Genomic DNA, 15,404 nt, shown 5'->3' with positions numbered 1-15,404 from the left:
CTATAACTGTTTCTGTAAAAGCACTATAGTTGTTTAACTGTTACAGCTCCCTCTTAAACCTCTCCCTACACTAAGCAACCTATACAATCAAGTTAGCAATGCTAGGCATATTCGCAATGCTATAGACCTTGCAAACTTCTTAAATCCAGCTAATGAATCAGTATAAGAGGAGGCAAATAATAGTGATGATATATTACAAGACGTTATAGCACAATATATTTAGGATACTCAAGATGACAAAGAGGGAGAGCAACCTAAACAGCTGATATACTCTATAGAAGCTGCTTAACAGGCTCTACAAGTTCTAATTAAGTATACTAAGTCTAAAGATGGGGTTGATACAGCATATTTATGCTCATTTGAGCAATTTAAACAGTTATTAAGGTCTAAGGGGGCCGCTTAGCTGTCACAGGGCACATTGGACTAGTAGATGATGTAATAGCTTAGCAAATTTAATATCTCGGTTTTCTTAATAAGTCTATATATTTTAGCTGCCTATAATGTATCGGCTTAGCACGACTCCACTATACCTTGGACATATCAATACCTCTGACACTTTTACTGAATTTCCTACCCTCTAACTTCATAACACGTTTTTTCCACCTTTATTATGCTAGTAATTACCTAAGAAGCAAAAATTATTCTAGCTATTAAGGCTATCTAAACATCAGAAAAGCTAAGTCATCACAAGGCTACTAAGCTCTATGAAGTACCTCATTCTACATTCTATAACAGAATGAACAGCTAAACTACTATCTATAAATGCTAGCCTACAATGACAAAATTAACTATGCTAGAGGAGGAGGTGGTTATTCAGAATATACTTAATATGGATTCAAGTGGATTTGCACCCTAGCTTACTAGTGTAGAAGATATAGCAAATTTTAATCTCAAATCACATAGAGGGAAGCGCATTAGGAAGCTCTAGGCCTACTGATTTGTACAACAACGCCTAGAATTAAAGACGCATTTTAATCGTGTTTACGATTTTCAAAGGGCCTTATGAGAAGATCCTAAGCTAATTAGCATGTGGTTTCAACTAGTAGAAAATATAAGGGCAATAGTGTTTTAGACTGTGTATAACTTTGATGAAACTAGGTTTATAATGGGTGTAATTTGCCCTGTAATGGTTGTAACCTATGTAGATCAACTTGGTAGAGGCAAGGCAGTTTAGCTAGGGAATCGGGAATAGGCTACTACAATTGCTTGTATTAACAGTGAAGGCTGGAGTATTCCTCTATTTTTGGTAGTTAAAGGCAAGAATCATCTTGCAAATTAGTATATATGTCATACTGACATTCGTTGCACTCAGTTTGCTATCAAACTCAAGAGCAAACTTAGAAATCTCCTCCTCAAACCTACAAGTCACCATACATATCTTGGCTTATCACACCAACAACAGAAGCAATACTACTCAACGATTGCTGCAAACTCTTCTACTACATCTGTTTATGCTACATACATCACGGCATATCATTTGAACACTCATTGAACAAGTTATTAAGAAAATCTCCTCCTTAAGGGGGTGGGCCAATACTACCACATGGCATATATCTACCAACTAGAGGCCTAGGAACATGAACGATAGCTCTAGAAGCTTCTACAACCCTCTATGATTCATTACACGTCATCGCTCCTTAGTTACCCACAAGATTGGTTAAGTTATGACATAATTTATCTATAGGTACTCTGACCTTGGACCTCCTTTTCACTTCCTATAGGCTAGGAACCCAAGAGATGGTTCTATGGAATTCTCTTACGTTCACTACATGATTAGCAAGCTAGTTGTGGGTCGCACTTGATTTCTAATACATTTACCAAGCCTGGTTAGTCATGGAAAGTCATGGAAAATGAGAGAACTACACTCCTTTGGCATAAATAGGATTGCCCTTTCCTTAAGAAAGGGCAAGCAGGCAATACAGTAAATCGACTAGCACATACTTCTACGTCTTTTCCAAGCTTCCAAGCATTGATCTTGTTATTCTCTGTTTTTGAAAAGTCAGTGAGGTGCTAACCTCTGACTTACCCCTGAGTTCTCAGACTCAACATTTGTTGCAACTTGTCTAAACCACTTCACCACATCATACACCTGATTGCTGCGTTGTGGAATAGTCTAAGCTACAACCCTTTGGCTCTGTTTCCTAAGACAGTGTGTTGTCTTAGTAAATTCATCCCTTCCTTGGGTGGCTAGATTCTCATATCTGGTGCACCCACCATTACAATATAGATGGCAGCCTTCTATACAACTAGGTAGTTAAACCAACAAGTAATAGATAGACGAATAATGAGATGGGACTAGAATGGTTGAAACACTTTGACAAACATACTGCTGTTTATATAAGGGGTCTATATTAAATGATAGTGTTAGATGGGCATGAGAGTCATGAATCAGCTGAGTTCTAAGAGTACTATAAGGCACACAACATTATAACTCTTAGACTACCTCCCTACTCATCTCATTTAACCTAGCCACTTAATGTCAGGTGCTTTAGTGTATTAAAGCAGGCATATGGTCAGTAGATTAAGACCTTTATTAAGGCTTATTGTAACGCTGACTTCTAAACGATAGAAGACACAGAGGTTCTCTTGCGTAAAGGTTTACTTATCAGAGGAGGCAGGGGATCAGACACAAAGGCTTCAAGTAACACGTTACTAGTATATAACAAATACTGTATTGAGTTGAGCACGAAGCTCCTATCTAAGGAAATACTATCTACTTATATAGTGGCGTCGTGCCTAGTGGACTCTTGGGAACTCACTCGAGTCCTCGGAGTCCTGAACTCTTAGGACTCTTCTCATCATCCTGCGAGTCCATCACGTGCCTAGTGGACTCCTGGGAACTCACTCGAGTCCTCGGAGTCCTGGACTCTTAGGACTCTTCTCATCATCCTGCGAGTCCGTCACGTGATACTTTCGGAACTACTATTCCCCGCTGCCCCTCCAGGTACCAGGGCCAGTCTCATGCGACCTCCCTCCTTCCTGTCCTGTAGTTGGCCAGCCTTCTTGTTCCGTCGTAACACTTATATCAACCACATTACTAAGGTTGAGTTCTTTCTTGCCTTTAGAGCAGCATATCTAGAATCAATGACAGCCTAAAATGCCTAGGCTAGGTTTTGTAGAGCTAGCTTAGTGCCTTTCGATCCGTAAGCTGTGATTTCAAAGCTTGACGTGAAGTTATAGACTCTAACTCCTTCTAGACCATCACTGCTAATAGCAACCATTAGGTCTCCTAGACCCCTTCTAATCCTACTGAAGCTCTTTCATAAACAACTCTTGTTCAAAATCGAATTGCCTGTTACTAAGGAAGCTTGCTAATCCCAATCTTCAGAATAGTTATTGCGTTAGCAAAGGTTACAGAGAGACTAGCACATAAGAACACCCTTCTGTCTGCTAAGTTACGTACCCTTCAAGCAGCTAACAAAGCCCTTACCAAATGCCATAGGGCTAAAAAGGCTCATGTCTATGAAGGAGGTGCACTTATAGTTGAGGATGCATAGGATATTATCACACAGAAGGATGTGGAGCAGATATGACATGATGTACGTGCGGTTAGGGGTAGTCGTAAGGAGGGGCAACTGTCTAGGCAATGTTGTAGGATCTGTGGAAAGCTAGTCATAATGCGCGAACTTGTCAAGAAGCTATAGATATGTCTAGTTCATCTGATTCCGCTTAGTTATAGTTAATTTAATATGTTATGGTTGATTTATTAATATTCAAAGTTGAATGCCAAGGAAAAGTGTCCGAGGTACTGATATGTCTGACGTATTAATAAACCACGTTATTTATTTTTATTTTTATTTTTGTATTATTTTTGTTTTTGTAGGTCAAGAAAATTTCTCTTAGTCAGTCAAATGCAATGACACCTAGTGACGACCCATCGGATGTTTTTTTTGTTTTTTGTTTTTTGTTTTTTGTTGGACATGTGGCTTACCTAATGCGGTCCAATGACGATGGGGAGCCCCAAGCTATTTTTTTGGCTGGTGTTTTTTGCCGCCGTTTGCCGTATTTTGTATATCCGAATTCTTCCCTGTCTGTTCGCAGAGCTGTGCATGGAACAACCGAAACCTGGAGATCACTCACTGCACTATTCCCTTTTCCTTCCTCCCTATCTCCACCTTCCGTCATCCTTCATCTTCATCTTCATCTTCATCTTCATCTTTAGAATCCCTCTGTACGATACTGTACTTACCCGTGGCTGTTTTCGTCAAGGATATTAAATTTAATTCCGCCGCGCATCTATCACGTTCACAGATACAATCACGCGACCCTTGTCAAAGACGAAAGAACCCGATATCGAAGAAGTCTTTGCGATAAAGGTCTTCATCCTCTTCTGTCGCATACGAGACAAACAACCTCGCAGAATCACAGAATCGCAGAATCGCTTCATCCATCGTCTAATGTCTGCACCTCACCATGGCCTTCAACTTCAACTGGTCGCCGCTGACGGCAGACGCCGAGTTCTACCTGCGCGCGCAGGAGATGCTCACGACCGCGCTCAATAAGAACCCGAAGCCTCCGATTATCGTCGATGATATCCTCGTCAGCGAACTGAATCTGGGCTCCGTCCCGCCGAATCTGGAGATACTGGAGATTGGGGATCTTGCCGAGGACCGGTTTCGCGGTATCTTCAAGATGTGCTATTCCGGCGACGCCTTCTTGACTCTCAAGACACGAGTCCAGGTACGCTTGCTTCCTGCTTCTTGCTTCCTGCTTCCTGCTTTCTACTCGGTTTTTCTCGGGATATTACATCTATGCGCGTTTCGCAATTTTTCTTCGCGATGACTCTCGATGTGGATCCCCAGGATGCGCGCTCATTTCATTGTTTCATCCACCCCGCGCAGCAAACTATAACGTGAGGCTTAATACATCAACAAACAGGCAAACCCGATGAATACGTACCTATTTTCAAAACCATCGTTTACTTCGCCACAACCTCTAGCTGCATCGTCTGGATTAACGATTCCCTTGAAAATCACCTTATCGGATATCAAGCTATCGGCCTTCATCATCCTCGTCTTCTCCCGCCAAAAAGGGTTGACGTTGGTGTTCCGCAATGACCCGCTAGAATCCATCAAGGTCTCGTCGACATTCGATTCCATACCGTTCGTGTGCGAGTACCTCCAGAAAGAGATCGAGATACAACTGCAGACGTTAATGATGGAAGAGCTACCCGCCATCATCCACCGACTGTCGCTCCGACTGTGGTGCCCGGAATATGCTGCGAAGGAAGAGGAAGAACGACTGGCAGAGGAGAAGCTAAAGGAAGGCGAGGTTGCGACCGACCCTCTCGCGAGCCCACCACAAGATGCCGTCGACTCACACGGGAACGTGTTTGATTCTCGTGAGATATCATCGCTATCTCTTGAGGATGGCGTTGAAGGCCACTCGCTATTCTCGCAAAAGAACCTCCTTCGACTGGGCGTGCTGAGCGACTCACAACGCACCTTCTCCCTCTTCACACCCGCCATCCGCGACGCAGTCTTCCGAGCATGGGCCGGCCCAGGCGATCGCGGCGACGGTTTGGCGATCACCCCCCCCACCCTGATGCGGACCCACTCGGCCGTCTCCAACGGTGCTACAACCTACACCTTCTCCGACCATGAGAGCGAAGGCAGTCTCCCCCCTTCGCGCCCCTCTCTCAGCCACCTTCCCTCCGCAACAACTGGGCTCAGTCTAGGCGCCGGCCGCCATCGCACTCACGGCCGCAAGAAGCGCCACCGCGTCGTCAACCTACGTAAGCAGGTCCTGAACGACACACTCAGCGAAGGCGGTGACTCCGAGATCACCGACACCGATTCCTCTGTCATGGGCGGCTCCGAACCGATCGTGTCCACGCGCATCACCGAGACGCCAGACGAGGAACCCATCACCCCACCCCACTCCCCACAAGTCCGCTTCCGCCCCCGCCTGGACAGCATCGACCTCGGCGAGACCCCGCGCACCGTCCGTCAAGTCCCACCCCGCGCCGCCGCACCCGTCCCAACCACCGCCCACACCGCCCTCGCCAACGCAATGGACACCCCCCTCCCCTCCATCGAGCCTGCGTCCCCCCTCTTCCCACAACAACGCACAGCCCTCCAGCGCGCCTTCCCGCGCGAGAAGTCCCCCAGCGACTACATCCGCCGCGGCTCGCAGATGAGCAGCCTCAACAACTACTCACTTTCCCCGTATGAGGGTGCCGCACAGGGCGGCATCATCGAGCAGGCGTGGACGATGAGCATGGCAGCTGAGCTAGCGCGGCGCGCGCACCTGCGCAAGCAGGCTGATGGGAGTGAGTGGGGCAGCGAGAGGCGCGATGAGACGCCTCCTCCAGCTTATGGGGTGTGAATGAAGTGTTGCCGGGCTGATGGGTTGTGTTTTGAGATTGTGGGGACTTTCTTTTAGCGTTGAGCGAGTTTAGCTTGTCGAGCTTTGACTTTGCTCCCCATCACCACTCTTGGGAAATACGGCGTTTTTTGTGTGTTTTAGCTAGCGATTTTTCTTTACTAGCATTTCTGTTTCTGATTTTTTTTTTCTTTTTTCGAGGGGCGTTTTTGGGGAATTTGGGTAGGTCCAGGAATTGACCGGACTGGGATGTCTGTCTGTCTTTACAAATTATGGGATAACACCGGCGTGTGCTCCTAGAGGGGAGGAAATGATGAATTGGGGTTATTTTGTGTGATATGGTGTACAAAAGGGGAAAATTATGGGTTATTGGATGGAGGAGGGGACTTGGTGTATATTTTTATGGAGGATGGGATGGTAGATTGGGGATGTGCTCGAAGATAGAGCAGCTGGAGAGAGTGGAGAGTGATACTCAATGAAGACGTTGTACACTGTATTCCACGCTTTGTATCAGTATATGTGACAGTAACAAATGCACAGAAGCTCTACAAGTAAATCACAGCATATCCGAAGCAGAAAAGTATTCCAGATGTGGTATTTCATTGTGCCTACACAACCCATACAATACACCCCACCCAACGCCCATATATCTATATATATTCAACGCCAAAGCTCCAATCCTTAAATTTCCCCCTTTCCCTTTCCCCTTCCCCATTCTTCTCAACCCCCCCCCCCCCTTTACTGCGTCGAAAACAACGTATCCTCATCCCTCAAAAACTCCCCACAATCCGCCTGCCTAAACGCCGCAATGCCCGTCGGATCCAACCGTCTCGCCTCCTGCGTGCTCCTCGCCGTGACCCCGAAACCCAGCGGCGTATCGTTCATGCTGTACACCACGATGCCCTGGTGCTCGGGGCAGTCCTCGGACCACCGCCCGACGTGCGCTTTGAGGATGTGGCCGCCGTAGAGGAAGGGCATTTCGCCGTTGGGCTTGATCCAGAGCTTGTGGCGGGCGTGGGCGGCGAGGATGGGGAGGGCGGTGATGTGGAGGCGGAATTTTAGGGTTTTGGTGAATTTGCCTGGAGGGGGGTTAGCTGGGGGCTTCTTATTGTGTTATGCTTGAATGGGAGGGTGTGGGGAGGGGAAGGGGGATCGCGCGGAGGGAGGCAGCATGGGGTGAGGTGACATACCGAGACAGGTCCCGAGCGACAGCAGCTGGTCGCGCGCGATGGAGGTGGCCAGATTGGCGATGGAGAGGAGGACGTAGTAGCACCGCGACTGGTGGAGGCGGAAGACGTAGCGGTCTCCGTTGGGGGAGTTGTCGAGCGGAGCGATGAGGTTCTTGAGCGAGGTGCCGGTGTAGTTTGCCAGCTTCGCGAAGAGGACCTTGGTCTCTTCTTCTGTGAGGGCGCGCATCTTTGCGGCGTCTGGGTGCGCGGCTGGGAGTTGGTGTGTATATGGACGTCGATTGACTGTGCAGAGTATGGATATTATTTTCTCTCCGGCGTTGGGGGGGGTGGAGTGGTTTTGGAGCTCGGGTTTTGCAGATTAGAGTTTATCTTTTGGGGATCTCTGGCGAACTTTTTTTATGCGGGGAAAGTTTTCTGCGAGGGCCCGTATTATTTTCCGGGCGGAACGTCGACCGCAAAACTTTAGTGCCTCGAGAAATTATCGAAATTTCGATATCTCGACGCCCAGAACCAGCATTTATTTCTCAATACCTGAGAAATAGAGATGTCGAGAGCACCGGCCGTTAAGAGGCGCAAGCTGTCGCCGCAGCCTGGCGAGAGTGAAAGTAGGGCCGAGAGAGCGGAATTGAAGAAGAAGTCGACGAAGGCTTTCTACGACCAAGCCTCGAGCTGGGATTTAGAGCAGGATTATGAGACGAGGCCGAGGAAGGGGGGGAAGAAGGATAAGGAGAACACGAGGTTGCCAATTAAAACCGCAGATGGCATGGTCCAGGAGCTTGAGGTGGCAGAGGAAGATGACGAGAGCGATCTTGCTTGGTTGAGCGAGGGCGAGTCGGAGCCAGAGGAGAAGCCGGAGAAGGAGAAGAAGCCGGAGAAGCCAATGCGACAGCAGATCATGGAGGCAAAGGAAGAGCTTGCAAAGATTGCGCTGCTGCTGAACGAGGACCCGGAAGAGAATGCCGCGGCGTTCAAGACCTTAGCTGCGATCGGGCAGTCCAAGACTACGACTATAAAAAAGCTGGCGCTCGCGACGCAGCTGGCTATTTATAAAGATATCATTCCCGGGTACAGGATACGACCGCTCAACGAGGATGATATGGAGACGAAGGTGTCGAAGGAGGTACGGAAACTACGAGCCTACGAACAGGCGCTCGTGGGAGGGTATCAGGCATACATTAAAGAGCTGGCGAAGCTCGCACAGTCTGGGAAGGGAGGATGGTCTAGAGATGGTGGGCCGAGCTTGGGCAGTGTCGCTATTGCCTGCGCCTGCACGTTACTTACATCGGTGCCGCATTTCAATTTCAGAGGCGAGCTGTTGAAGATCTTGGTTGGGAAGTTGAGCACGCGAAAGATCGATGCGGACTTTGTCAAGTGCCGTGAGACGATTGAGACTCTCTTCCGCGATGATGAAGATGGAACTCCTTCTCTGGATGCCACGGCCCTCCTCACAAAGATGATGAAGGCTCGTGGATACCGTGTCGACGAATCCGTCCTCAACACCTTCCTCCACCTCCGCCTCCTCACCGAGTTCTCTTGGAAAGCAAGCACGAACCACATCGACCGACCATCCAAGGCCGAGGGCGGTTTCGAAGCCGCCAACCAGCTCAAAGCCAAGCGTGTCTTCCGCACCAAGAAACAGCGAAAGATTATGAAGGAGCAGAAAGTCATCGAGAAGGAAATGGTCCAGGCAGACGCAACCGTCTCGCACGAGGAGCGCGACAGGATGCAAGCCGAGACCCTAAAGCTCGTCTTCGTGACCTACTTCCGCATCCTGAAGATCCGCTCCCCGAACCTCATGGGCGCCGTGCTCGAGGGCCTAGCCAGCTACGCCCACCTCATCAACCAGGACTTCTTCGGCGACCTCCTGGAGGCGCTCAAGGACCTAGTTGGACACGCCGAGACGGGCGATGACCTTGACATGACTAACGAGGATGATACCGTACCTGACGACTACGACGAGGAGACAACCCGCAACCTCACCCGCGAAGCCCTGCTCTGCATCATCACCGCCTTCGCGCTTCTCGAGGGCCAAGACGCCGCTAAGGCAAAGACAACCCTCTCCCTCGACCTCTCCTTCTTCATCACCCACCTCTACCGCACCCTCCACGCCCTCGCGCTGAACCCCGACATCGAGCTCAGCTCCAAGTCGCTGCGCCTACCCGACCCCAACGCCCCGCACCAGAGCACCAAAGACAACAAAGTCAACGTGCACACGACCACCGTGCTGCTGCTGAAATCGCTGTCGTCGGTGCTGGTGCCTAAGCAGGGCGCGCGCGCGGTGCCGCCCCTCCGCGTGGCGGCGTACACGAAGACGCTGTTCACGAGCACGCTGCACCTGCCGGAGAAGTCGGCGGTGGCGATGATGGGGCTGCTGGGGAAGGTGAGCAAGACGCACGCGACGAAGGTAAGGTCGCTGTGGAATACGGAGGAGAGGAGGATGGATGGAGTGTTTGAGGCGCTCGCGGGGGAGGTGGAGGGGAGTAACCCGTTTGCGGCTACGGTGTGGGAGGGGGAGTTGCTGAGGAAGCACTTTTGTCCGGGGGTTAGGGAGGGGTTGAAGGCTGTGGAGAAGGAGGTTGTGGGGAGTAAGTGATGGGTTGGGGTCGTGGCGAGGAGTGAAGGGATGGGTTAGTTTTACATATGATATGTAGTTGGGTAAACCAGCGCCAGTTGCCCTACATTCCAGCTTCAAATGTGTGAGGCGCCAAGTTTATTTGCGAGATCCTGTCAAGAGTAAGAGCGGAAGCAGTGACGCGTGGTTATGGCTTTGGGGGCTCGGGAGTGCGCGCATGATCTTCGCCGGTTCTAGGTCTTTCTCGGCGGCATTCCTGGGAGCGGCCCCTTTTCGGGGATTACGCACTCGTGAGTGCATATTAAGAGAGAATAACAAGTGAGTAGAGTAGCTGAAGGCCTCCTTTATACATAACGATATATATATCCTGCTGTGGTTCTATAGATCGGAAATGCTGAACCTGCAGGTTCGGGAAAGGGCAATGAAAGTTTCGAGTGAATCAAATAGATGGAAAACAAATATGGTGACTAGGGAGTCGTGACGTACAGTATTTTCATCTCCCCCGCAAGCCTTATCTTCAGGAGTTGGGCAGTAGATTAATATACTCTGAAAAGACTATTTCACATACTATTTTGCCCCCTCTATTGAATATTTTAAAAGGGTCCACCGTGGTGAATATCTCGAACAAAGAGTTTGCTGAGAGGTTGGCAGTTTTCACCCTGCTGCAGGTGCTGGTACAGTCTTCCTCGCTAAAGCCTTCTCAGCGTTGGAGCTCGTAATGTCGCACCCCTTCTTCCACGCCGCCAACCCCAACGCGTTATATGTCCCCGGCTACGCATCTGTACGATTACTGGACTGGCAGTGAATAGTTCTAAGTATTAACCCATCCATCAAGTTATGCTGCCCTCGACTAACACCCGTGCAGACGTTGCGAAAACACGGCGGCGAGCCAAGCCAGGGGCGACAAGCGATGCGACGATGAGTACGAATCCCAGACACACGCGAACGGCCGCGACCAACGGACCCGACGCCGACCGCACCACGCGGGCAACCTCAACAGAGAAATCGCGCGCGGCGAAAACGTTCCTCGATAACTGGGTCGAGCCGTCGCTGCCACCACCTGCGCCCAGCTTCACGGATCACCTGCACCTGAGCATCGAGCGGTACGGCGTGCTGGAGAACATGGTGCCCCTGGGCACGATGCCTACGGCGAAGGCGAAGAAGATAGGCAAGGACACGCCACGGAGGGCGGTCAAGGCGGATGAGTCGGAGGTGGAGGCGTCTACGTCGCGCGAGCTGGTGACGCCAGAGCCCCAGATCAACATCATCAGGAAGCGATCGCAGTCCGGGAAGGCGGACGACGAGGATTGGAACCCGAGTACGCCCAGCGCGCAGGCTAGGAAGAGCGCGACAAAGACCAAGCAGAGTGCTGAGGCAGGAGCGATGATGTCGCAGTCGCCGCATCACAGCAAGGAAGAGAGGGACATGTTCATTACAGACAGGGCTGTGCAGTTTGCGGTCGAGGATGCTATATTGGATTACAGATGGCCTACGGCGTACGCATTACGGACTATGTACAATGACCACAGGATCAACCCGCGCATCCGCCGGCTTTTCATGCTCATCTTTACCGACCAGGCTACGAAGGAGGAGAAGACCGAGTTCCAGTGTCTGATGACCTACAAGAAGAAAGAAGGCGCGAAGGACAACAAGGCCCAGCGTTACTTTGACGAACACGACAACCTTTATTCACCCGTGAACCTGTTCCAGAAGTCTTGGAGTTTCAGTGGTGCTTCAAAGAGGGCTTCTACAGAAGTGGCAAATCGTGCATCGGCGTCCCCACACAAAGATACGTCTCACGTAAGTAAAAAGGCAAAAGTCGGCCACGCCCAGCAAGCCGGCAGCCACACCACGCCTCACATTCACCTTAATGTGAGCGGAAGCAGCAGTGCCAGTGGCAAGCCGGCCGAGATGAATGGAACATCCAAGGGCAAGCCGGCAGTTTCTACCGCGACACGGAGCAGATCGGTGTCGAGCAGCTCATCGCTATCATCACTTGATGAAGCCGTCCTCGAAAGTGAAATGGCCGATATTTCGGATGAGACGGCCCAAGGCGAGGAAATTAGTGAGATGAGCCATGGCACCAAAGCGCTGAGGACGCGGCGGGAGGAACCCAGTCGTTCTGCCGAAAAGACGGCGCGCAATCAAAAGGCCAAGCAACCAATTACATGGCATTCAGCGCACGCCCCAAGGCCAAACCCGCACACCTTCACTGCTGTCAACACTAAACCTCCTGCTGCATCAACACCATCATCACCTCCTGCTCTCTTCCCCAATTTATCGTTCAACGCCAACAATCGCAACGGCACCGGCGACAACGTGATGCGCCCGTACCTTGACGAGAACTACGCTCTACCCCAGTCCCTCTCGCTACCACCGCAAAATCTCGTGCGCTCTCACAAGAAGGGCGCCGCTGCTGCGCTCCGTCGCATCACGACACCTCGTGACGAGGAAATTATTCGTCGCAAAAAAGAAGCCAAGGGCAGGACCGACGGCGCCATTTCCACGCGCCAGAGCTTCGTGCGGACGCCGGTGCAGGGGCCTGATTTGGGGTCAGGCAGCGAGGCAGGTGATGGGGGCGCGGCGGGGGTGTCGCAGCCTACCACGCGGCAGGTGTTACGTTTTAGGCGGAGGAATCGCGACGATGAGTCGGATAACCACAGCTCGCCGACGAGACTGTCATTTCAACTTGACCTGGCGCCGGGATCTACGAGGAATTCAAGGGCGAATACGCCGATTGCGGGAGCGAGACCAACGCGGAAGGCAAAGAGTTTAGGAGCACGGATGAAGTCATCGTAAGTCACCATGTTTACTTGTCTCATCAACCTTTTGTTGCTTCATCGCATTATTATCCACTTTACGCTATGTTGGTAAGCATTTGGTGTATTGGGAGCTATGGGGGGATTTTATCTGTTTTTTTCCGAGTTTTTCTCTCCTGTTGGGCGGTGTGTTCTTGGGTACTGCTGGTATAGCTGGCGGCGGCTTTTCAATGTCGTCGTCGCTGCTACCACAGTACCCGCCGGTCATGGGCGACATAGTCGCTCATTGGCCGCTCAAGACTCGGCGGTCCTTCGCGGAACTGGACGGGGCGTTTACCTTCCCAAAAGCTTCGCCCACGCGTCTCTTATTTTCTCTTGCTCCCTTCTCCCTCTTTCTGGCGACCAAACTTCAAGTACAAAGGAGAATCATTCTATCATTGCTTTGCACTGAATACCACACATGCATTGATTGCTTTTCTCTTTCTTCTATACAAGCTTACAACTTGTTCTCGTTTTGCTACAAGCTTTCAACATTCACAATGCCGGCCAAGAAGAAGCAAAAACTAACAAAACGTGAACTTAGACCAAAAAAGAACCCCCAAGGAACTTCCGCTGGTATCCCAAGAGCCAGTGGGCAAAGAGACAGTCCTGTATCAGGTGGCCCAGGAGTCAACTTTGTAAGTTTAAGACCTATTATATCCTCCCTTGCCGTGTCTATCATGTTACTCGCCCATCGCTCCGTGTGATGCCAATGTCTGCCTGCAGGCTTGGTTTCACCTTACAGCAGACATGCAGTGCACACCTGCACATACTTCAAGCCCTTATCTTCCCACACCAAAGGCCAGCAACCCAGATGAAAGAACACCAAGCTAACATTATCCAGGACGAAAACGATGAATACTGCTCAGCATGTGGAGGCAACGGCGACCTCGTCTGCTGCGATGGATGCACCAGAGCATTCCATTTAATCTGTGTCGACCCTCCAATGGAGAGTGTTAGCCAGTTACCACCAGACTGGTACTGCGTCTCCTGCGGTTCCCTCCGCACCGGCCCAGGCGCCACCCACCGTCGTCGCGGCTTATTCGGTGAACTCACCATGCTCGTCGAGAAGCGCAACCCCTCCGCCTTCCACCTCCCCTTCTCCATCAGAGACTGGTTTGAAGGCGTCCGCACCGGACCAGAGGGCGAGTATGAAGAGGGTAACCCTCCGAAGAAGTAAGTGTCCCCCCTCCCCTCTCCCCTCTCCGATCTGACCCAAACTAAACTAACACCCCACCCCCCAGAAAGCAAGAAGAAGCCATCGACTTCCTCCGCCTCAATGACGCAAAGGGCAACCCCGTAATCTGCAACTCCTGCTCCCGCGGCTCCGGCGGCACCCTCGCCATCATCCCCTGCAGCTTCTGCGGCCTCCACTGGCACCTCGACTGTCTCGACCCACCTCTCGCCAACCCCCCCGCCATCTCCTCTACCCGTCCCTGGAAGTGCCCTTGCCACATCGACGACCTCCTTGATACCGTGCCTGGGGCGCTGGGGCCGGCTCACCGCTTCCGCCGCGTGAAGGGGAGGTCGGCGATTAAGCCCGCGCTGAAGAGGGGGATTAGGAATGATGGACATGTAGAGGTTGAGGTGGCGGGGAGTGAGGATGAGGAGGGGGAGGAGTTTTTTGAGGATAGGGAGTATGGGAGGGTGTATATGTTGCCGGAGAAGGGGATTATTCTGGATTTCATCTCACGGTATGTCTGTCTTTTTTTTTACCTTTCCCATTCGCTTTCCTTTCTCCGTCACCACCCGCGTCTACTACTACTGTATAAGGTCAGTCGCAACTAACACACCCTAGTGTCCACACAAAACGCCGCACCGAAACAGCACTCACAGACCCCTACGCCGTCGCTCCCGCCCCACCTACCGCCACCACCACCGCCACCACCACCGCACAACCCCTCACACCCCGCAACATAGCTGACCAACAAGCAGCCCTCAACCTCGCGCAACTAGCGACGCAATCAGGCCACCCACCTACTGACAGCACGAACCAGCTCATCACCGCGCTGCTGACCGAAGCGGCGCCGGCGGTTATCGATCTGGTTGCGCGCGCTGATACGGGGGATATCACGGAGCGGGTGTTGGCGAAGATGGATGTGCAGGCGTTGAGGGCGGTGAGGGGGTTGATTGATGGGGTGTTGGCTGGGAGAGAGGGGAAGAGGACGAGGGAAGATGAAGGGGAGGTGGAGGGGGGGGATGAGAAGATGGTGGTTGAGGTTGAGAAGTGAGGGGGGAATAAGGGGGGTGTATCATATTGTATTCGTTTGGGGGAACTTTCCAGACGGAAGGGGGGATTGGAGATGAGATAAGATAAGATAGGATGACTGGGGCTGGGTTGAGCGATAGAAAGTTAAGATGGTTATGGGGGGGAAATAGGTTGTATCGGGGATGAATCGCCAAGTTAGGAGAGGGTTGAGGTGGGGGAAGTAAAGACAGTAGGAAGGATAGCAAATCCAAGCCTGAGAATGCATTTAAAAACTTCATGCAACCCATCTCCGTATCTATGTGACTGTGATG

The 15,404-nt window shown here is 51.1% G+C and overlaps 4 protein-coding genes across 4 annotated transcripts; 3 read left to right on the top strand and 1 right to left on the bottom strand.

The window, feature by feature from the left end:
- The first annotated feature begins 3,738 nt into the window (after positions 1–3,738).
- Positions 3,739–6,850, top strand: MDM34 (ERMES complex subunit). Its single transcript, XM_024469580.1, has 2 exons — positions 3,739–4,680; positions 4,879–6,850. Exons 1-2 carry the CDS (start codon positions 4,414–4,416, stop codon positions 6,325–6,327), a joined length of 1,716 nt encoding a protein of 571 aa, XP_024322432.1. The 5' UTR covers positions 3,739–4,413; the 3' UTR covers positions 6,328–6,850.
- Positions 6,851–7,057: 207 nt separating this feature from the next.
- NIP7 (ribosome biosynthesis protein nip7) lies at positions 7,058–7,968 on the bottom strand. The gene is made up of 2 exons (XM_024469579.1): positions 7,515–7,968; positions 7,058–7,403 (listed from the first exon to the last, which is right to left on the bottom strand). Exons 1-2 carry the CDS (start codon positions 7,738–7,740, stop codon positions 7,063–7,065), a joined length of 567 nt encoding a protein of 188 aa, XP_024322431.1. The 5' UTR covers positions 7,741–7,968; the 3' UTR covers positions 7,058–7,062.
- On the top strand, positions 7,969–10,975 carry VC83_05971 (uncharacterized protein). The gene is made up of 2 exons (XM_024469578.1): positions 7,969–10,404; positions 10,471–10,975. The coding sequence occupies exon 1, from the start codon at positions 8,059–8,061 to the stop codon at positions 10,105–10,107; it is 2,049 nt and encodes a 682-aa protein (XP_024322434.1). The 5' UTR covers positions 7,969–8,058; the 3' UTR covers positions 10,108–10,404; positions 10,471–10,975.
- Positions 10,954–15,356, top strand: VC83_05970 (uncharacterized protein). The gene is made up of 5 exons (XM_024469577.1): positions 10,954–12,881; positions 13,429–13,522; positions 13,729–14,060; positions 14,129–14,578; positions 14,683–15,356. The coding sequence occupies exons 1-5, from the start codon at positions 11,005–11,007 to the stop codon at positions 15,113–15,115; spliced, it is 3,186 nt and encodes a 1,061-aa protein (XP_024322433.1). The 5' UTR covers positions 10,954–11,004; the 3' UTR covers positions 15,116–15,356.
- Positions 15,357–15,404: the final 48 nt, after the last annotated feature.

Source organism: Pseudogymnoascus destructans (assembly GCF_001641265.1).
Source record: "Pseudogymnoascus destructans isolate 20631-21 unplaced genomic scaffold scaffold_16, whole genome shotgun sequence".
Classification (NCBI taxonomy): domain Eukaryota; kingdom Fungi; phylum Ascomycota; class Leotiomycetes; order Thelebolales; family Thelebolaceae; genus Pseudogymnoascus; species Pseudogymnoascus destructans.
The sequence above is the reverse complement of the archived record's forward strand: the minus strand, read 5'-3'. Positions and strand labels throughout refer to the sequence as shown.

What these genes read in the sequence shown, in the direction of transcription:
- VC83_05971 (XM_024469578.1), top strand. Translation starts at nt 8,059, where the DNA reads ATGTCGAGAGCACCGGCCGTTAAGAGGCGCAAGCTGTCGCCGCAGCCT.
- VC83_05970 (XM_024469577.1), top strand. Translation starts at nt 11,005, where the DNA reads ATGAGTACGAATCCCAGACACACGCGAACGGCCGCGACCAACGGACCC. An exon ending in GTGGCCCAGGAGTCAACTTT is followed by an intron (nt 13,523 to 13,728) that starts GTAAGTTTAAGA and finishes AACATTATCCAG; the next exon opens with GACGAAAACGATGAATACTG. An exon ending in GAGGGTAACCCTCCGAAGAA is followed by an intron (nt 14,061 to 14,128) that starts GTAAGTGTCCCC and finishes CCCACCCCCCAG; the next exon opens with AAAGCAAGAAGAAGCCATCG.
- MDM34 (XM_024469580.1), top strand. Translation starts at nt 4,414, where the DNA reads ATGGCCTTCAACTTCAACTGGTCGCCGCTGACGGCAGACGCCGAGTTC. An exon ending in CTCTCAAGACACGAGTCCAG is followed by an intron (nt 4,681 to 4,878) that starts GTACGCTTGCTT and finishes ATCAACAAACAG; the next exon opens with GCAAACCCGATGAATACGTA.
- NIP7 (XM_024469579.1), bottom strand. Translation starts at nt 7,740, where the DNA reads ATGCGCGCCCTCACAGAAGAAGAGACCAAGGTCCTCTTCGCGAAGCTG. An exon ending in GTCGCTCGGGACCTGTCTCG is followed by an intron (nt 7,404 to 7,514) that starts GTATGTCACCTC and finishes ACCCCCCTCCAG; the next exon opens with GCAAATTCACCAAAACCCTA.